Here is a 21,859-nt window from a genome sequence, read left to right as displayed (position 1 = left end):
GAACGTGCAGCCGGCAAGTGCCCCACTGACTGAGAATGCCAAAATCAGTTTGCTCGTTTTTACATGATCCCCCGGCTTGTTTACCTGCAGGCTGAAATATTTCTGAAGCATTTTTAATTCAACAGGCACCAGAGACTGTACGTCTGTGTTGAGAACAATGTTCTCATTGGGCACGCTATGTATTCTTTTAATATAAATGCAAATGCATTTTCCTATGACTAATTGTCAAGATTAATCCAATTTGTTTTCATAAAAAGCCAACACCATTTATTCAGACTTGCTAACGCTGTGCTGTACCTCCTGAGCAAAATCCTGCCAGGGTTTATTTAAAAGCAGCTATTTAAATTAGGATGCTTTTGGTATGCTCCAGGCCATCTGTGAGGAGTTTAGATAAAGGTGAGTAATTTAAGTAAAGCTGTGAATTAATTGCAAGGGCTTTGCAATTCTGCATTACGAACTTTTACTTCTAAGCAACTATAACGTCTGATCTGTATCTAACTTTTAAATGCTTCTGTAGTATCTTAGTTTTAATGCAGTTAGGCAAGTACCAGGGCTCACAATTAGATCTGTGTCACTGTGATGCAGTGCAGTACAAGTTGAAAAAACCCCAACCTGAACCCAGGCTGCTCATGGCTCCATACTGATTTGTCTTTCTAGCAAGAGCTAACGCTGCCTGAGCAAACACAGCCTCTTCATCAAGCACTAGTTAACTAAGTTTCCTCCAGTGTCAGCAGCATTTACAGTCCTCAACGGGAGACAGATGACAACCAGAGACTCAGCACTGAAGCTGACCTGTTCTTCGGCACAGGCCTGCCGACTACCGTTCACTGCAAAGTGGCTGTAAAACGGTCGCACTGTTTATTAACTTACCAGCTGTACGAAGCCATAAAGTGCTACGTGCCGGTCAAGCTGCTTTTCCTTACATAAGGAGTTGCTCTCTACCTGCCGTTCTCTGAGCAGCCACGTCTCTTGCTGCCTCGCGGCGTTCTCATTAGCAGCTACTAAAAAACTACTCACTTCCAACACCACTAGTGCCTTTGGCATAACTGTACCCAACTCACTGCAAAGGCGGGCAGCTCGGGAACGGAGCACATCATCCCCATCCGAGGCAGTGTGTCTCAGCCCAGCCCTGCTGCAGACAGACACACTAACCCCAGCCATGCAGCAATCCGGTTCTTCCTGGTCATCCTCTTTGATTACCTTTGTGATGATTTTTTTCTTTCCCCATCACTGTTAATTGACCTGCGGCATTACAGTCACGAGCTGGTTACAGCAGCACACTCCCTGCTCTGTAAGAAGGGCATGCAAACTTCAGGCTGTACTAAAAGCTGAAGGAAATCAATTTAGATACCCTTTTAGGCCACATATTAGCCACTTGTCTTTCCACCAGTTGTCGAGACACCTTTGTACAAGCTCACTCCTAGGACTGTCAAAATAAAAGACTGTGAGGGTGATGGTCACATTCTCACGGTGACAGCAATAATCTGCTTCACACGCATGTTTATTCTGACTCTCACTTCTTCAGTAGACACATCTTTTGAGAGACTGATACAGCTGTAAGTGTCCACTGACATTTTACAAATGACAATAAGAACCAAAGCTCTGGGGAGAAAGCAAGCTGCAATCTGAGAAAGGGGTTTTATTCAATGAATGGAGCAGAAACACCTTCCCACAAGTGCCCTACCAAACAAGCTATATCTACGATAAAGCCTGCCAGAGAAAAAGCATGAGTGTGTCTGGCTTTCTCCAGTATATAGCAGTTCTAGGTCAGCAACATGCTACCCTGAGTTCAAACCTCATAAGCAGTTACGGCAGAAAAATATCTCCTGATGTCAGTGAACAGCTCCTGTCAAACACCGACAGCAGCGTGATCCTGGTGTTACACAAACGGTGCCAGCCCTGCCGGGACCACAACACAGCCAAGCAACCTTTGACTGAGCAGGGAGTCTGTCCATATTTAAAATGCCAGTCAGATGCCTAATTTTCATGTAATTTCATTTGTTCTTGCCTCCTCACATAGGAAATATTTCAAATCAATCCTATTTACAGCAAGCAAAGTTGAGTTTCAAAAGGGAACAGCTTGGCTGACTATTTTCAGTAAAATCCTAAAACCTGCAGGATCCTCAAGTGGTCTGCCATCAGGCAGGTGATGCGTTTCTCATCATGTACCTTATGCCTTGACACTGTTTATTACTGTTTGGCTTTTTTACCACCTCTGCTAGAAAACAGAACTTATTGTTTAATCTCTGGTTTCAGCTTCTAAACTATGTGGCTATAATCCTGACCACTGAATATTTTTTTTTAAGCAAAATATTCAAAATAAATGTTACTGAGAATCGTTATTTATCTGACAACTATCAGGTGCTAAGTTGCTCTTTTAGGCAATAAAGTTTCTTCTCCTTTCTTTAGTGTGGCCATGTTATTTTGACACATACAAAAATGATTTCTCCTAAGAACAGAAGCAGACAGTTGCCACACGCTTTAGGGACAGCAGATCTTCCAGGTCCTGCTCCTTGCTGCAGACAAGGCATTGCCAGCAGCAAGTTGTCTTTGATGATGCCTTCTGATCCCAGTTATAAATTCTGATCAGTACTGATTGACCGAAGGAGAAAAACCCAGTGTCTGAACACATATGGAGCTTGCCCAACTTCACACTTGATATTACACCAGCCAAACACCCGGCCTATGTTTTTGTATAAGCAACTGTGATTGGACTTACCCTTGGCCAATTTTTTCAAATCGAGTGTATTTCTTCTTAGGATCTCCCACGCTCACAATGCTCCCTGAAAGAAACAAAATTAAAGATGCTCACTTAAAAATGGAGATAGCATCTTCCAGCAGATCAGAAATGAAGCCCCACTGTCTGGGGTTGTGAGCCGTTTGCAGTAGTTGGATAACAACAACAACACTACAGGCGGCTCCACAGCACAGATGGTCTCCACGAAGACCGATTTTCTACAGCCCTTTGGAGAGTTATCTTGACAGGAAACTAAGAACATGGAGAAACATTCACAGGAGACAGATATCAGAAAAGAAGCACCACCAACACAAGCGTTTGTGGTCTATAAACATTAATGAGAGCTGGAACAACAGAGGCTTTATTTTCTTAGGAATAAATACTCTGTGTGATTCAAGAGAAGGCGTAATACTTCCAAAGATTAAATGTACCTTCGACTCTGGAATCAATTTTTATAAACAGGTGCCATTTTCAGAACAGGAAGAATATTGCAAAGTGTTTCCAGGAGGGGATCTGCTCAACCTTTCAGCAGTTTGCCAAAAGAATACCTCGATTTTTTTAAAGAACAGCATCTCATGTTATAATCAATACTTATGGGGCTTTAAGAACTATGATCCTCACAGTTTATTGCTAGACTAAGTTCTGAAGAAGACTTGGCTTGTGCCATGTTAAGAACCCCACTGCCTGTCTTCAACCCGACTCAGATCAGTAACCAGCGTTTGACTCGCAGCCTCAACGCTGCACACACGCCGATCTTCACAAATAAGCACCGCCGTGATGGATAACAAGACCAGCAATATTCCTCCAGGCGCTGGTGTTACACAGACAGCTGCACAAATGAGATGCTGATAATTTCACGAGCTGAGGCGATGCGGTTCGGAAGCCGGGCTCAGGCCAGATGGGGTGCTGCCGCCTCCCGGCAGCTCTGCGCTGCCGCTGCGGGAAGGCAGGGCTGGCCCGGCCGGCACTGGGCTGAGCTGGGACTGTCCGGCTCCGTCAGCCATCGGGGACCTCACATGCCACTGAAAGCTAACATTAAAGCATGCGCTGCCTGATGGCTTCTTGCCCACTGGGAGGTGTAGGCAGTCTGAACGGGAAGGAAAGAAAGCAGTAATTACGACACTGTGTTTGTGTCAAATGAAACAGCCAAAATCTGAGAAACTCAAACAAATCTAAAGGAATAATTAAAAAAAAAAATGTTGGTTTTTCTGGTTCGGTAGTTTCCCAGACAAATACAAACAATGAAGCCTAAGGTGATGGCTCAATGCAAATTACTTCTAAAGATTTAACTTGGAATGTACATCACTTAAATACTTTAAGAAGATTAGTTCAGGAGGAAAGACTTCCAATGTCTTGCAGCATATTTTGTTTGACTGATCTGGCAATATTCCTCTATCACAAATACAAACACATACTTATTTGTTCACCTGCACATCCAAAACAAAACTAGGCAATGCGCCATTGGCTGGAAGTAGTGACAAACACCCTCTCCCCTGTCGAGGCTGTTTCTCTGGAGCAGAGGGCTTTAGCATCCCAACGGGCACCTGACCGGACGCTTGGCCAGGAATCCTGCCTGCCAGCACAGCGAGACGACGGGGCATCAACACCATCTGCTGCACTCCCTGCGAAAACGATTTTGCTGGCCTTGGCAAGATTGCTAATGGGAGCTGCAGGAGAAGAGGTTTCCTTTGCCCAGCCGTACTCGCTCCCCTCACCCGGCACTGCAGGAACGGCAGCCAGCGCTGATGGCCTCGCAAGCGCCTGCCGGCTGGCGGAGGGTACCGACACGGTCTCAAGTCGCCCGAGGTGCTCCTGTCCTGCTGTGCCAGCCTGCGAAAGTCAGAGTAACTGGATTGTCTGGAGTCCGAGCCAAGGACATAACGCTTTCAGGACCTGGTTAACTTTTCACAGTTTCATCCCACTGAAATGTATAACATAAGATGAAGCTCTCATTCTGCTTCTCTATAGTGGGTCTCCACTACAAAATAACCCCTTCAGTCAAGAAGAGTGTGACCAGAGGACTCTGGGAGCCCCCTTTAACTGATTGGAAGAAGGGACGTGAGATGAGAAAGCACACCCTCCCATTCACACTGCTGACCTTAAGCATCCCCCAGGCTGAGATCCCCATGAGACTCTGCGGGGCGAACCAAACACTGCCCTCATCCTCTGCTGGACTGGACAGCAGGAGAACACTGCGCTGTCGGTGTCTGGCCAGGTGCTATTTTCAGCTAGTTAATGGAACTGTGTATCTATCAGATGTCTAACAGATATCAGAAGTTCATGGAAGTCCACGTTAGAAAAGAATAAAGAAAAATACTGCAGAACAAGTATTTTGAAAAAGAAATTTCCAAATTTGCCACTCATTTTGCAGTTCAGATTTGTGGAGTTTTTCCTCAAAACTTGAGTAGCTGCTTTCACAAGTTAGTTGTTTGTGGCTGGTTTCCTGTGCTTAAGCCAATGCTCATCAAATATGACAGCACTAAAGTCAACAAAGTGACTGATACGGGGCTCCAGTCCACAGAAGCACTCCCTACTCTGGAGAAACCATAAATATATCAGCTATTTTGAGGTCTTTAAGCATTTTCCTTGGTCCTAAATTAAGTGGATAAGAAAGCAGAATTGGGCCACTTTTGTTTTTTTAATTACAGTGGAACATATTCATGATTTCAATACAGACGGAATTTTGTTTGATCTTATCTCAATATTACAGGCTTTACTCCCTAGTAAAACTTGTAATGGAAGTGGCTCTAAAAAACCCCAAGTTATTTCAAGGAGAAAAGAATTATGAAAGCAATTTAAGATAAAAGAGGGCTGGGAACATCTCCTAAAAGTAGCATAAAATCAATTGTGGGGGAAGCAGGCAAGGTGGAGAAGTCATACGAGTTAAAACAGAACAAAACAAAACAGAAAAACCAACCACCACACATGCTTAAATACAAGTAGCCCAGCACTACAACAAAAAAGCATCACCCCCATTTTCAAATAGCTTCATGAAAGCACAAAATGATTTTCATTGTCCGCATCACAATTTGCCCAAGGCAGACCTTCCGACCTTGCTCACTTGGTATCAAATTCTTAAGAAAGAAAAAGCATGAAAGCATGTAATATTTCAAAGATATAACCCACAATAACTCAAGGGCTCAGTCCTACTGTGGCATACACAGATGCTTGAATAAATGACACACATACTTACGTTCCTGTATGCAGGGTACCTGCACATCTCATGGTGGACGTCTGCCTCAAACATTTAGCCGCAGCTGAAGAAGCTGTAATTCCTCCCCTTTATAAGCCGACATACCTGCACGTAACCATCTGCTCTGGAATTTATTCCATTGTGCCCTCAGCTAAAGCTACCGAACTTATCCCTTGGATACTCCCTAATAGCACTGAGATTCCGTTCTTTTTAGTCTTGTCAACCTGCTACGGGTGCAGAAAACTCTACACAAGGAGCTGCAATCGCACAGCTAAGGAAGGCTTCGGCCTCCCCAGTCACACCGCCGTCAGTGGCAGGTGATACAAAGGTTGGTACAGCACAAGAACGAGCATTGACATCCACTGTGAAGAAGCCACAGCCAGACTGCACCCCTTGACAAGCAGTTGCCCCCATTAAAGACAGAACATTAACAGCTTTGAGATCAAACAGGAGGTGCAGATCAATCCACTTTTTCTCCTAACGGTTAATGGTAGACACAGGGTAAACTGGGCTATGTTATGAACCCGACAATTTATTATCTGAGAACACAGCACTGGCAGCTATTACGTGCAAGAAGCAGATTAAATTGGTTGTACTGCAGAATCATGAAGGGCTTGAGAATATGATCTGTGCAGCGGTTTGGGGCCAATGGTTCGGATTCTAATAGTATTAACTGGGTGGGAATTAGCTATGACAAAGTGCCACATATCTGAGGAATATACACTGGACGTGCTGGAGGTTGGCTCCTGAGAACTGCCTGCAGTGCAGTTTTACCTGATCATGCCACGTAGATGTGTCTCTCCGATACATCTTTATAAGCATAAAGCTAAGAAGTAAAATAAGGATTGTTATAAAAGTATTTTTTCTTCTTTTGGGCCACATTGAAAACACCTCTTCCTCTCTATCCATGGTGTTAACTGATGTTCTTTCAAAGGAGTTCTCTCTGACAAAAACATAGAATTCTTATAAAAACAAACTCTGATATATTAGTAGAAGTAGTAGTAACAACAATCATAAAAATGACACCAAAAGACATTCTGGGGTGAGAGCTCCTTGAGGCTGAAGGAATCAGATAAGTGCTGTAGTTGTCTCCTGGTTAAAAAAAACAAACAAACAAAAAAAACCCCACAAAAAACAAACACCACCAAAAAACCACCCCACACCAACAAAACCCCAGCTGATTTCTGCAAAGTATTTTGGCTGCAATGACTGGTGAGAATGCAGGAGTCTAAAGAGAATTTAGGAACCCAAATATTCTGTTCAATTGGGCCATCAGCACACAGGAGTTCACTAGGTCATTCACTAGCTCACAGCCTTCTGCTCAACCAGAAACAATCTCTGCTTTTGCCTTTAGCGTAGAAGGGAGCTCAGGCAAATCCAGCCCAGCCACGGCTGCCCTCAGAGACAGAAGGAATACCCAGAGTGCTCTCTTGCTTTCTCTAAGCACAGTAACAGTTTCTGTAGGGAGTCGTAAGCGACTCTGTGACACTAAACTGAGGATGAACATTTGGTACGTAAAATCCTAAGACGTGCATACAGTACACTGCTTTATCAGACAAGAAATACAGAATACATACTCAGTTTCTCTAGGATCTCCTCATCTGTCATCTTGGATTTTTTTCGCTGCCGGTCTGTGTTTCTGTACAAAGTGTTTGTGTTTGAATTTTCAGGCTGGGGAGTGGTGGCTTCTTTAGCTGGTGCTGGTGCAGCGGCAGGTTCAATTACAGAGCGTGTGTAAATCTGTGACAAGAAATTATTTTGTGTCAGAAAGGTGGCTGGCAGAGGTGCCCCCGAGATCGTATTTCAAATGCAAACTGTTAGGAAGATGCTGTCTGCCACATCCCAGACTCTTAAAATGTTTGGTTTTACTGTCCACTTCTCAAACTGAATGGGCAAAAATGAAAGGCTAGTTTTACTCAAGTTCACAGCCAGTTCCAGTTTCAATTTTCATTGATTTTCTGAAAGTCAACTGAAACAATGAATTCACTTTCTGTAAGGATACAGAAATAGATCTGTCTAGGCCCCCAGAGCCTTGTTCCCTGACACTCCTGTGTTTTCATGGGTAACAAAATGAGTCTTTATTGGTACGTGTCTGAATAGAAGCAGGGAGCATTTCCCTTTTCTGATCAAGTCAGTTGAACTGACTTCTCATCAGTATTTCAAGGTTTAGGGAGTGGCCATTAGGAACTGCGTCCCAGTCCTTCAGAGACTGACCTTCTCTTTACAACGCATAGCTGTGTAGCATTCTTCTCACCAAACTTCAGTCATGTAAAAGTTAAGGGTGTAGTCTAAGCTGTTCATTTAGCTACTTCGATAGCCCGTGGAGAGTACCTCCAGGGGACAGGTTCTCCTATGTAACCTGCAAGGGTGTGAGCTGCGTCTGGTGAGTGCTCCCTCCACTGATGACAGAGTGCCTACACACAGATACTTTGGACAGTTGCTCACTTTTACACCAGTAGCATTAAAAGACACAATGCTACCTCTTACTTGACACTATGATAAATTCACAGACCCTGTCAGAATCACAGGAAACTCATGACTAAATGTGAAAGTGCAAAACAGATCTTCCTGGTGTCAGTAGCTTGGGTGAAGCACTATGTCACGGTAGGACTCCGGGCCTCAGAGTCTTCATCTGCAAGCGCCGTCTGATCAGAAACATCCAGCTCTGAATTACACCAAACACAGTGCTAACCAAAGCTGGGACTTACTGATTTTGTATGTTCAGGCCGTGGTGCAATAACAGGTGGAGGTTCATTGTCATCTTCCTCTTCTTCATCATCTTCATCCTCTTCTTCAGAAACAGAGGGAGCTAGCGGGGGTTCCGATGCTGTTTTTGTGCTCTGTGGACAGACAGTAGCATGAGTGACAGTCACCATTTTGGCACTTGGGAGGTTTGATAATTACACACAACTTTAGTCTGCTTAGAAACCCATTTAGACATGCCTATAGTCCTACAGGCCTCAGTTCTAAGTTAGACATGGCACAACACAATGTAAAGTTTACAAATTACCGTGCTGTTTTCTTAATTTGTCTGGGTGTTTTTCATTTTTGCTAAAAACAACTAAATCATTTCCATGCTTAGGCAAAGTCTAATTTCACAAAATGTAACGCTCAAATACATCACTAGAAATCACGTCTAGTTGCTGGTTAATTGCTTTGGCATTGTGTCTACAGAAATGGTAAGAGTTAATGAAGCTAACAGGTGTCTACTGCTAGGTTAATTAACACACTTCATCAGAGTGCAAAGCCTCCTTCGTTGTCTTGATGGGAATTTGGTTTTTGAGAGAAAGGCTATTTGTTTCTTTACTATTTTACCCATGGGGTAATCATACTGCCATTTCCACAGCGCTGAATTTCCCTGTTTAGTGGCTCCTTTTTCAGCACCATCCTCCATTTTACCCGATTAAAGTTAACACAGCGGTCTTTCCACTGTTCGCCTTTGTTTCTAACCGCGACAGTGACCCAGAGTAGATGCAGCCCTTCCCGCAGCAAGGTGCATCCTGCCGACCTGCCCGGGGCCACCGGCCGAGCGTCCCCACTGCTCCCCCAGGCTCCCGTCACAGGCAGCAGAGAAGGAAAGCCACTGCCAGGGTGCAGTCCACCTTCAGGCAGACTCCAAATACGGGGCAGGCAAGGGAAGCCTGGCTGAGCACTTGTCTACATGTAAACTGAAGTCTACGGTGCAGATATTTAAAGTTAGGCGAGTTGGACCACCCACCCCCCAGTCCCAGCTGCTACTCAGAGGCAGAGGGTTACATGACAGTGTCACAAATTTGCTGGCGAAACAAAAAACTGAAAAGGTGCCTTGTTAAGTACTTACCAACTGCTTTAAAGCTGGCTACAACACGCCACTCAGAGAACCAAAGCAAATCAAAGGCACTATTTTCAATATTCACATGTCATTTGCCTTATCTTTAAAATGGCATCAATTTGGTCCAGTATAAATACCAGTAAGGGACAGCACACGGGGAACAGGGAGACCTAATCTTCATGTTTTACTGAGTAGATGACTATATCATTGCCTTAAGTCACCTGTACTTGAACACACTGCCATATAGATACACACACACAGAGTACTGTATTTTCTGTGAGACTCAGTTCCGTTACCCAACTTTTAAAGGTAAATGGTGAAACAGGCTATTAAACTGGTGAAAGTAGGGAATGAAACCGGGGTTTAGAGTATCTGATGTATAAGGGCCAACTCCATCAAGCACGGGGTGCCCTAATGGGAAGGTGAATGTTACTCTGTCATACATTAGGTCAGTGTACAGCTTTCCATGCCACACTAGCACTTTGCTTATAGGGGGGATAAAAGATGAATCGGGGGAAAAAAAAAAAAAAGAAAGGAATAATCACATTTCTGTTATGTCAAATTCTTACAACTATTTTTTCCACTGGGCTCCATGCTTGGTCTGACAGCACTAAATTGTGCAGCTAGAACATACACAATGTCATATTATTTAGTGCCAGACTCCCATTAAGGAGTGAAATGAAATTACAGTCATTCCAATGACTGCTCGATCCTGTCAGAGAGTTGTTTTCCCTGTACTGTAACACTCAACCAGGATTCCCGAAGTCGGTAACTTTTGAAAGCTGACATCTTGACTGACTCACCGCTGCATCTGCTAGAATAAAATACCACAGCACCTGCCAGTGTGTCCATACCCACTAGAAAACCTTCCCACTGGAAGGGTTACTGTGCTCTGGTGAACCCCAAACTTCCTTTTAAAAAAGTGTGTTTTATTAAAGATAAAGAAAGCGGCATCAATTGAAAATCTGAAGTGTGAGTATTGAAAGATGATTTTCATTTAATTATACACACTCCGCTGTGTAATCACAAACCTAAAATTAAGTTGCTGAACACTTGAAAACAAAGGCCAAATCCCCATTCAGTCATTTGCTATTTAATGCACTAACATTAACACTAATAAATCTGGTCAATATTAATGTGGATGTCATGACTACATCTCTGGGATTGCTATGGCAATCCAGTATTAATTAGAGTGGATGATTATTTAAAACTTTCTTTCAATGGTTCCAGTGAGTTGCGTATCAATTATAACCTTATTTATATTCAGCTACATATCCAGTTGTACTAAGGATAAATCATAAAATTTAATAGAAATGAATTCTAAGTTGTTAACACTAAATTAAAATGGGCTAATTAGACAGTACTGCATATTGTTACGAATTATATATTCCTCCATGGCTAAGAACAGCAAGCGATCTTCTGTCTGCAAAACTAGACTTTCATCTGTTTAAGTTCTTAAATGGAAAATTAGAAAACAGACAGTGATCCCTTTTCTGCTGCTGCGAGGACGCTAAGATGTACTTACTTTCAGCCTACAAGGCTGGCACTGCATCACAACAACAATTCTTAAACACTATGAGAGTAAAAGGTTACTTTCACACTCACCGAAGGATGGGCTTCTATGTATCCATGGGCGCTTTTATCTGCAAGGTGCAAGGCGAAAATTAACCAGGTACTGTTATAAAACTGCCTCTTGTGGGGAATCCCACAGAACAAGTGAATCCAAATAGTATTTTTCTTTCACAACACCCCTCCAGTAGCAACAGTTATTTTACACAGCAAGCAAGATAACAGGACAATATACTAGGTTATTCTTTTTCTAGTTTCTTGTGTCTGGTTTTGCCCTCTTTTGCCAGTAAATAAAATAAATAGAAACTTGGTCAAGAAAATCCAAATCGTTCTTTACCAGTCAATGCTTCTGTTCCGCCCAAGAGCTAATGCAACTTTTTTTTTTTTTTAAATAAAATAAATTGCATGCATTGATTCTCTTTAGTTTGCTGAAAATGTTTCCCTGTTACACCTTCTGCAAAATCCCCCTTAGCCATGACAGTTCTATTCTGACAGAGCACAGTAACAGCTCCTGAGTTCAGGAGCGTACACTAACTGTTTGAATTTTGCATTTCATCACAAAAGTAATTGCCATTTTAGCAAACATTAAGTATCAAGTTAGATAGTCGAATCTTTTAATTATGGAATTTAGAAAAAAAGATGCTTTCCCTCAAAAGAAGAGAAATGTTAGTCAATTCTGGGGATAACTGCACAGTTTTTAGAAGGACTTCTGAGAAGCTTTCCCAGTCTGCATTTTGGAAGTTGTACTGGTTGAACCAGCAAATTGAGGAAATTACACTCCACTGCCACAGACTATCATGCGCAGGGAACTGAATGACTGCAGGTTACATTATAAATGCTGTCCACACCCTGTCGGATAGACACCCCCTTCTAAGCTGAAAGCTGTTGAGCTTTACCAAACTAATAGTATCTTAATGGTATTTCTGTTTAAAAATCAACTCAGTTATCAAGGAATAGCAAAAGAACACATCGATACAAAAGCCAGATACGCTGCACCTAGTAAAAACTTCTGCTTATGTGCTAGATGTGTCCCCAGCCAGAGTGTCTGGCAAAAAGAAAGAATGGGCCAAAGAAAAAAAACCGCCAACTGCAGCACAGACTTGCTCTCTCGTTTTTGGAAGGCTACACTACAGTTTTGCAGACTGTACACAACCAAGGGAAAAAATGACCCTCCCATCACATTTGCAAGCTTCCGGACGGTATTGCCTAAATCTCGAGTATCTTCCTGGCATGAGCATGCAACGGAGGTTGCTCTGGACACTGACCCCTTCCTTCCCATCCTCTGTGGCAACATTCTGCTTCCATCACAATAGCAGCCGTTGCAGGTTTGTTCGTGAATTTATGCCTACCGACCTAATCTCCTCTACAGCTAACACAAAAAAATCCTTGAAAATTCTCCTCTATCACAAGATATCCTCATAGTCCCTAACCTATTGCTCAGAGGATCCAAAAGTAACTCATAAAATGAAGGGAACAAGTATACCCCGTACCCCGACCTGAACACTGTGAAAGAACAAGAATGTGAAGAAACAAAAGTACATGTGACCTTTGGCCATAAAGCTTCTGACTAAAAAAGGTAATGATTGTTCCATCTAGTATCTTATTTAGTTCTAAAAACAAGCAACAAAGAAAAGTCACAGTTTCAATGATATTTAGGGGACAAAAGGAGAAATACAATTTATTTCAGGAGTATTCCACAAAGTGGAATTGTTTAAGGTTACTTCTTGACCACTTGAATGTTGAACTTCAGCCCAACTCACGTTGGGGCCTGACACTCCCTTTTTCACAGTGAGATGTCAACTTACCTCCTGACGTAAAGCTCATGTATTTCTGGTTGTTAACTGTTTCTTTGGAATCATAAAATTTGAGAACATCTAGAACAGCTTGTGGGTTCTTCTTCTGCTCCAGTTTTGTTATGTTGGAGGTCTGTAGTAGCCTGGCCCACTGCTCTGGAATGCCCTGTAGATGTCAAGTGGAAAGAATGCGGATTTAGAATATTTAACAGCCGCAGCCTCACAGATCTTTACCAAGATCCCATGCTACCTGTAAGATTACTTTCAGAAATTTTGATTGACACTTTACAATTAAAATTAGTAGCTTATACATTAGATGCAATCATTTTCTTCTCTATCAAAATATAGAGCCAAAACCAGGATCCAACTTCAAAAAGAAAAGAAAGTTATGACTGTGATAGGAAAAAAAGTGCATGAAACTCATCTTTAAATCAACTCTGCTCTTCCATGGAATAATGATTTAAGGCTTAGCTTGTTTTCCTGGTGATTCAGTGCAGACATAACAAGACTGTTCTGTATTTGTGGACAACACAGTGTATTTTAGGAGCTTTACACTGGATTTTTAATGCTTAATAATGCAAACACATTTTGCTGAAATGATCACTGCTGTCTGATTAAAAGGTAAACCCCACTCTGATACAGTTAATTTTCAGCATACCAGGGAACACTGCGGGGTTAAGAATCTACATTTAAATTCTCAAAATCGTAACACTGAGTTACTGTACCCCTGCTGCTATGGATGTCTCTTTGTCGAGCTCCTGTAGTCTGTAGGTTCTCTAATGTCAACATACAGAAACCAGGGACTCGGAAAACAGGCTGAGAGTGCCAAAGCCTTGCATGAATTCTCGGATATCTTACAAGTGAGGGTGGCATTTGAAAATTGATCCAATCGCTGAAAGCCGCAGCCCTGCATTGCAATTATATTGATGAAAAATTGCTTTAAATATCCAGTATAATTTCCTAAATTTGAAAGCCTGTAATTTTCCCCATTTACTGCACAACCAACATCTCCCAGCGAATTGTAAGGCTTACTGATGAAAAACTACACCTGAAGTACGTTTAACTTTGCCTCGGTGCCACCCCAATCTAGGTAAACACTTTAATATAGCTTCTTCCTAAGAAGTTCTCCACAAAACAATGTGTGACATGGGCCTCCACAGTTTAGGATTAATGAAAAAAAAAGTGGGATAAGCCAAGCAACAAATCTACTGCAAACACATCAACCTGCTGCTGCAGTGCTATGACATCTCAAAGAAGCATTTTGATGCAAGATTCTTTTGGGCCTGTGACGCACCTCTGGGAGCTTCCCTGTGCACATCTGTGAGCCATAGAGATCTGGCTGTAATGGACGTAAATAAAGAAAGAAAAGAAAGTTAAAACAGAATGTGGGACAACTTAGAAGGTGGTAGGAGGAAACCAATGGACCAAAATGGGGAAGTCCCATCTAAAATGGGAGTTACGAGGTAGATACCGAATAGATTAGGTGGTGGACAGGCTACAGGAAGGCAGGCTTAGGAATACAGAAAAATCACAACTGTTCCAAAGTTTGGAAGCATCATTCCCCCTCCTCTCTTTTTTAAACCAGTTTTTCTCTCCCTCATAAAAAATACATTACTGAGGACTAACAGCAAGTGACTGGAAAAATTACCTGTGATTTCTTTTTTAATTAAATTTAGATTAGATTCTTTTTTAGTTAAAAAATAAAAATAATAGAGAAAGATCTGGGCTTTTGCTGTTTGCCTAGTTTTTTGAAAGCCAGGTTAGCATTTTTTAATGGCTCTACACAAGTTTTTTCCAGTGGTTCTCCAGCTCCAAGATCACAATTGGCCAGTGCACAAGTCAACAAAGTGCGGTGGAGAGAGCAGCTGGTCAAACTTCGATTTCACACTGGGAGGCTGGGTATTGCAAATGATCTATGCATGTCAGACTGAAAATCAGGACAATTCTAAACAAAAGCTCGATTAGATTAATAACGTGCAACTTCTTTGGATCTATAGCCACAACTTTCTCCACTTGCTAAAGTCATAACTTGGAAACTTTAAAAGTTTGGTGGGTGACCACATTTTATTCTAGATTGGGGATCAGGAAACTGTTTCAAAAATGCATGCCTTACAAAACGCACTCCCCAAAGCCCTGCAAACCACACTTCTTCCTCCATTCAGCAAATGCAACTCTTTCTTCAAAATAAATCACCATAAAACTCTAGCAGCATGCTCCCGCCCAACCCTTTCCATCCAATTTTATTCTGAGCTTTAAAAGCCCTACTTCGTAGCAAATGTGGTTGCTCCAAGCACAGTGAAATGGAGATACAACATACGTTCATGAGCAACAACACAGCTTGGTGCTCAAGCCCGAAAGCCAAAACTCAGGAGCCCATGCAACTTTGATTTGAGATGCAACTAACAGCAATCAGGTAACGCAGCTGGGGGTGACGGTTAGGTGGCAGAAGATGGCCCAATGCATTGCACATAACCAGTAGAGCAGATGCTATTGGCATGACAACTCTAATAATTCCAAACAACCTCCCCCCCGCCCCGTATATTTGCACGCTTATTGGACATTCCCATGGCACTTCCAAACTTTTGAAAGGGACAGACAGTGTGATCACTAGACAGCGGGAATATTTGTACACGATATGGCTAGTGGCAGTCCCTTCAGCAGGACATACTTACCACAGGACTACCCAGCTGATACACGGGCTGTATGCAGGTTGGGACAAATCAAACATGCCTCATAGAACGTGTAACGAAATGCTTGCAACCTGGGATTAGTTGGGAGCTGATAGCTCGTTCTTGATGGTGCAAAAATCCCCTTGCTTTGACTGACATTCTACTCCAGTAAGGACCGCAGCGTTAAGCCCTGCGCCGGCAAGCTGCACGGGGGAAGTCACGTCTTCCTCTGGATTGTTTAGAATAGGTTAGAGCCTTCTCAAACTGCAGCACTGCACCTCCATGCTTTAGGAACGACTATTATTGTAAAAATACTGTGTAATTGTAAAACAGCAGCCATCCAATGTCTGCTGTTTTCAAAGGTTAAAAGGTATTAAAAAGAAATTGTACTACAGCAATAAAGCTGGACATATTTAGCCACGTACAATTGCTTTGTTCTATAAAAGGCCAGGACCTGTGCCGGTGGCATCTGACATACAAAAAAAAAATTAAAAATCCCTGATGCTGGACTGTTTTGACACACTGGATGATAACAACAACATTTAAACTGATCCAAACCATAATCTCTGAAGTACTGCTAGAGAGTGCTTGTGCTTAGAACTGAAGTGTGTTAACCTCGACATCCCTCCTTTTTGTTCCAGCTGGCAGGGACAAGAAACTAACTGGGATCCTCACCACCAGACAGTCTATGAGAGAACACGATTGTGACCCATCGCGTTTGCATAGAGCCAGAAGGAAAAAGTCTGAAGCACAGGGCAGAAATTAAGGCAGAAGGCTGAAACGAAGAACATATGTAGAGTAAGAACAGCTGGACATTCAGCAGGGACAGCAGTGAAGCAAGGAAGGAAGGAAAGAAAAGACAGACAGGAAGAATGGATGCAAACATAAAAGGAAGAAAACAAAAGCAGAAGGTAACAAAATGTATAACATGATACAAAGATAAAGAAAATGGCACTGAAGATTAAGCTGAACAACAAAGTGGCTACAGGGCGAGACAGAGAGGGGGAGAAAAAAAAAATAAGAGGAAAACCAGGATAGATAGCAGGGAAAACACAATTTTAAAAGCTTTATGCTAAGTTTCTAACAAAAAATGACCACATCTGGGCTTTTTAAATGAGCATTTAATCAGGCCCTAGGGTTTGGCACAGAATAAATTTTGAAGAAAGATTTTATAAGTGACATGTATTTCAAAAAGGCTAATTAACTAGTCCACGTATTTTAAATATAGCTGTATTTCCTAATTACTGAGGGTAATTCAATTTCACTACTCCTTTGAAGACTTGCTGTCATTAATGTGAGTTTTTAAAATTCTATTGTTATTGTTATTATTACTATTGCTACTGTACATTCAGAAAGTTTCCAGCTTTCTGAAATGTTTTTGAGAAACAAAAGTAGCAAAGTAAAAAATGATGAAGAAATCACATTTAGGGCTCAAATTCTGAAAACTAACCACCCTTTGTCGAGGCAAATGATTTGTCCCATCCCGTTTGGTGTATGCAGCCAGTCAGCACTAGCGCACTTTAACATTTGACGCACAGTGATAACACAGTCTGACCGCTTAGCTCACAGGGCACTACTGATGGTACGGAAATTTGCTAATGTTTCCTCTCACCTCCACAGTTCAACCAAATGTACGCTTATTGCCATCTTAGCTTTGAGGATTAATGGTTTCAGCACTTAACCAGTAGTCTGAGAGAAAATGCTTTGAAGCCCCCTGCAGACTTCAAGGAGCTTCTATCAGACTCATTTTTCCCAACTCTTCATACACTTCGTCGTGATACAAGCAGAAAAAGCTGACTGCTATTTTATTAATACATAAAGGCTGGAAACGTGTCTGATCCCCTAGTCTATGGACATATTTTGAAGGATATTAAATTAAAATGAATGGACTTCCACAACGTTGCCACTTTCTGGGCATCTCCAAGGGCTGTCTGCAGAGCAGCTGGATTTTGCACTTTGGGGCTGATTGTCTACAGCAAGACATACACTATGCACATGTGTGGGGTTTTTTTATACTTTTCCAAAGACACTAAATAACCAACCCCAGTAGCAGCTTGTGGGACTGATAAAAGCATACACCTACGGTCTTCCTAGTTTTCATTTTCCACAGACACTCTGCTGACAATCCTTGGAGAAAAAAAAAAGCAGCCTGAATCAGAAGTAGAACACTCCAAATCCTAAGCCCAACAAATAAAAGTCTCTTTCTTCACAGCCTAGCTGCTGTCATCTGACGTTTCTGGCAACAGGAGATTATTTTACCATCAAGTAACTAGAAGTTCTGGTAAGCACGCAATACAGTGGTTACTTACTGTGAATTCTCCAGTGACGGCATCAAATCCCACATGAATGGTATGTTCAAAGTCGGAAGGAAGAGAGATCTCAGGACGTTCTTTCTCTTTCTTCTTGTTGGCTAGAGGCAAAACATTAACACACACTTATTTTCTGCACAGCTTTTCATTCAAAAATTTTCACCATCAAGTGTGCTCAAAATAGTATCTTAAATGTGGAAAACAAATCAATTAACATCCATCTTACTTGACAACTAGACCCAAGCTAACAGACCACCTTAACTGTCAGCCCCTGTTTGGGAAGGTCTAGAAGGTGTTATTTCATTTTGGTTTTCTTCCAACCAGCGTCACAGCTGCCACAGCAAGCTGTTCATGAAGTAGTCTTCTTAGGCTATCTCTAACCAGTATGATTTCTGTTATCAGTTACTTTTCATCAAGTTTTCATATCTAGCAACTAACTCCTGCAGGAACCCACAGAGCAAAGTCAAACAGAAGTAAAGCACCCAGGACACACGAGTCCGTGCCTGTTTGCATGTGTGTCTTTTCTCCAACATGCTTTGAACCCGCTGTCAAACTCAGCCAAATCAGAGAGGAGAAGGTTGGGGTGTTGGTTTTTTTGGTGTTTTTTTTTGTTTTTGTTTTTTGGTTTTTTTTTTGTTTTTTTTTTTTTAAGATAACCAGGGTCATAGAATCATCATAGAATCACAGAATGGTTTAGGTTGGAAAGGACCTTGAAGATCATCAAGTTCCACCCCCCTGCCCTGGGCAGGGACACCTCCCACCAGCCCAGGTTGCTCCAAGCCCCGTCCAACCTGGCCTTGAACACCTCCAGGGATGGGGCAGCCACAGCTTCTTGGGGCAACCTGCCCCAGGGGCTCACCACCCGCACAGTGAAAAATTTCTTCCTAGTATTTAATCTAAATCTCTCCTGTCCGGTTTAAAGCCATTCCTCCTCCCCTATCACTATATGCCCTTGTAAAAAGTCCTTCCCCAGGTCTCCTGTAGGTCCCCTTTCCTACAAGTTCTGTGAAAACATGCAGCTCAGGAGAAGACAAAGACCCTACTCCTGCCTCCTCTCTGAGGAAAAGGCTGAAGCAGCAGCTCTGTATTAGAAACCACAGAATCTGCACAGCAACAAGATCTCATAAATGCCATTGGAAGAGTTTCATTTGAGCTCTCAATTAACTAAGACATATAACCATAAACCCCAGGCTTTATTAGTCTCCAGGAATTCCTTGTTTTCAAATCACTCCATCGGTATTCACAGAGTGTGGAGTATCTTATTGAAGGAGACAGACTTAGAAGTCAATCAATCTGCATGTTTCCCATCTCCCTTCTATTTTAACACCTTTTGAAAGTAACATCCTCTGTGGTCATCCATCTCCTGTGCTTTTCACTCTTGACAAATCTCACTTCAGCCCGGTTTTATTGACCCTGATAAAGAATGAGTGGAATAAAGACTGAGAGAAGCTGCCTTCACACTGATGCATCAAGAATCCATGTTCAACAGAAATTTCTCTGAAAAATGGTGACAATAATGCCAGTTCTGGATGACTCCCAAACACCCAGATAAACATAGCATAAACCCACGTTCAAACATCTATCCCGCTGGCAAGTACCTGAAATATTTGGCTTCCCTGGAGAACCAGTGTGCTCCAAGACTAACTACCACATGGTTGAATAATACAGTACAGAGCTACCTGTAGGACCTTCTCTAGCGCCACTGGTGTATCTGTAACAGCCGAGAGGGGAACTGCCATTCTGCCAAGAACATTTGTCATTTCAGTGGAAAAATTCCATGCTAACGATTGGAACAGAACAAATATTACAGTTCCCACTTGCAGTATGCGAGAGTTATTAACACAAACTCAGGAAATAAGACATACACGTAGAATACAAAAAAAGTCACATCATCTCACGTCTTTAAAGAACACACTCTTCACCCCAGGATCCCACCTCTCTGCTGCCCTTCCTACCAGTTTAACACGTGTCTGGTTTACATAGCCTCATCGTGGACCTGAGCAGATTCGCTCTATAGATCTGATGTGACATGACCTCACACTAACAGTTGTGAGAAACCCAGCGACATACAGGAGGTTTACACTGTGCCTATCACAATGGGAGTCTACCAGGATCTCTGAAGGCCAGTGCATCAACATTTATTAACGATAATATGCAAACAAATACACATGCCACAGTCACACATCAGCAGAAGAGAAAGGAGCAGTTGTTCAGGTCCTGTCTTTGCCTTCCATATTCCCTCAGTGCAGTGCCAAGTGAAGGCCATGCTACACACACCAAAAACAGGTGGATGACAACAATTTTGTGTGTCTTATTTCAAAAGCAAGCGTCCCCACCTACCAGTATCAACCAGGATGGAGCTTTGCAAAATCTATTTTCTGGCACGTGAGCCTTCTAACACACAGCACTACTATGCTCGTGGACTTTTAATTAACATTTTCCTTCAGTGTTTGAGTACGATGTTTGCCAGCTGCATAAGTTTACCTAAAGGTCTCATCCAAAGTCTGAACTCCCTGTGTACCAGCACTATGTACCAGCACACGTCCCAACCCGCCGCTGTCTTTGCTCACAGACTAAAGCTCCACAAACCCCCTCTTTGCATATCTTTCTTATTCTACCTTAGAGCCTCCTCTCGTTGGAAGATGCTCTGCTCTTCATAATTATAGTCTAGAGTATTTTGGCTGTTTCTAATCCTTTCTCTGCATTGTTGCATTTATCCTTATTAAATAATTGTCACCTTTTGTCTGTACTGCACACCCCTACACAATGTTAACTGATGAATTATTTTAATTTAGCATTCAGTAAAGATGGCAGCAATATACCAAATACAAATGCAAAGGCTTTTCCCCTTCTTTTATCTCTAAGATGATGTTGTTTAATTTTCAGGATAGATGTTGCCAGTTACAAGATGTCATCTCCATTCAGCATATATAACTTCTTATTGTAGATAAAAAACCTGGCATCTCCTACCTCATCATTTGCAAGCAAATGCAGTGAAAATGAGGTTTAAAGGATCATCAAATTCAGTTCAAAGCAGCAGTGAAATCTAGAAGTGAAATAAGGCATTACAGAAACCACTCTATCAAAAGCAGCCCTTGTCCATTCTAGGCCTCTCCTGCCGGGGGGCAAGCGTTCCAGCTCACTCCCCAAGATTTGGCTCGTGTGCTTCACGGACTTCTGCCTACCAGACTGTACACATAACGCCTATGGTCCAAATGCTGATAAACTATAAACTGAATACCAAATTAAACATCTCCTTGCAACACCCTCACCCCATCCCAGCCTAGAAACTTTGTTGTGTACCCTCAAATCACTTCTGGTTTACGTAAGCTGGCAAAATGATATGAAAAGGCATGACTTGTTTGAATCAATGACTGATTGGATTCAAGGGGTTTGTACTGGACGTTCCTATTTGATTTTCTTATAAATGCCCCCCACAATACACTCCTGCTGCACAGCAGTCAGCCGTGAGGGCCGCCCACGCTACCTCAGCTACTAGTACAGATTAAAAGAGAATCTTCATCCTCATCATCATTATTATTATGGTAAAAGAGCAGTTGTTTGGCAGAAAAATGTGACTCAGCTAAGTGGCAGCTTTTCTCTGTAGAAGGAGGAAGGGTTTGACCTCATGCTTACGCTCCTCCTGTTCGCTCACCTCCTCGTCATCTCATTCTGTTCTTTCCTCCATCCCCTCTCCCTTCCGCTGTCATTCACACTGTCCTGCCATCCTCCTTCCTGCTCTTCTCCTCCTGTCCTACCCCAGCAGCCTTGGCCTTTT

At 42.4% G+C, this 21,859-nt stretch overlaps 1 protein-coding gene across 3 annotated transcripts in view; it reads right to left on the bottom strand.

Annotated features, from left to right (window-relative positions):
- The window catches only part of PAK3 (p21 protein (Cdc42/Rac)-activated kinase 3), a 38,390-nt gene that overhangs the window by 13,237 nt on the left and 3,294 nt on the right, over nucleotides 1–21,859 (bottom strand). The window contains exons 2-8 of one of the 3 annotated variants that reach the window (XM_009889298.1): nucleotides 18,082–18,182; nucleotides 14,398–14,442; nucleotides 13,116–13,269; nucleotides 11,347–11,384; nucleotides 8,639–8,770; nucleotides 7,508–7,670; nucleotides 2,720–2,783 (exon numbers count right to left, since the gene is read on the bottom strand). In XM_009889298.1, the coding sequence (XP_009887600.1) occupies nucleotides 2,720–2,783; nucleotides 7,508–7,670; nucleotides 8,639–8,770; nucleotides 11,347–11,384; nucleotides 13,116–13,269; nucleotides 14,398–14,442; nucleotides 18,082–18,182 (697 nt within the window). Of the gene's footprint in view, nucleotides 1–2,719; nucleotides 2,784–7,507; nucleotides 7,671–8,638; nucleotides 8,771–9,472; nucleotides 9,514–11,346; nucleotides 11,385–13,066; nucleotides 13,270–14,397; nucleotides 14,443–18,081; nucleotides 18,183–21,859 lie in introns of all 3 variants that reach the window. The other 2 variants (XM_009889300.1, XM_009889299.1) reach the window with 2 other exon arrangements.

The sequence above is a fragment of the Charadrius vociferus genome, unplaced genomic scaffold, assembly GCF_000708025.1.
Source record: "Charadrius vociferus isolate BGI_N301 unplaced genomic scaffold, ASM70802v2 scaffold7, whole genome shotgun sequence".
NCBI classification, from domain to species: domain Eukaryota; kingdom Metazoa; phylum Chordata; class Aves; order Charadriiformes; family Charadriidae; genus Charadrius; species Charadrius vociferus.
The sequence above is the reverse complement of the archived record's forward strand: the minus strand, read 5'-3'. Positions and strand labels throughout refer to the sequence as shown.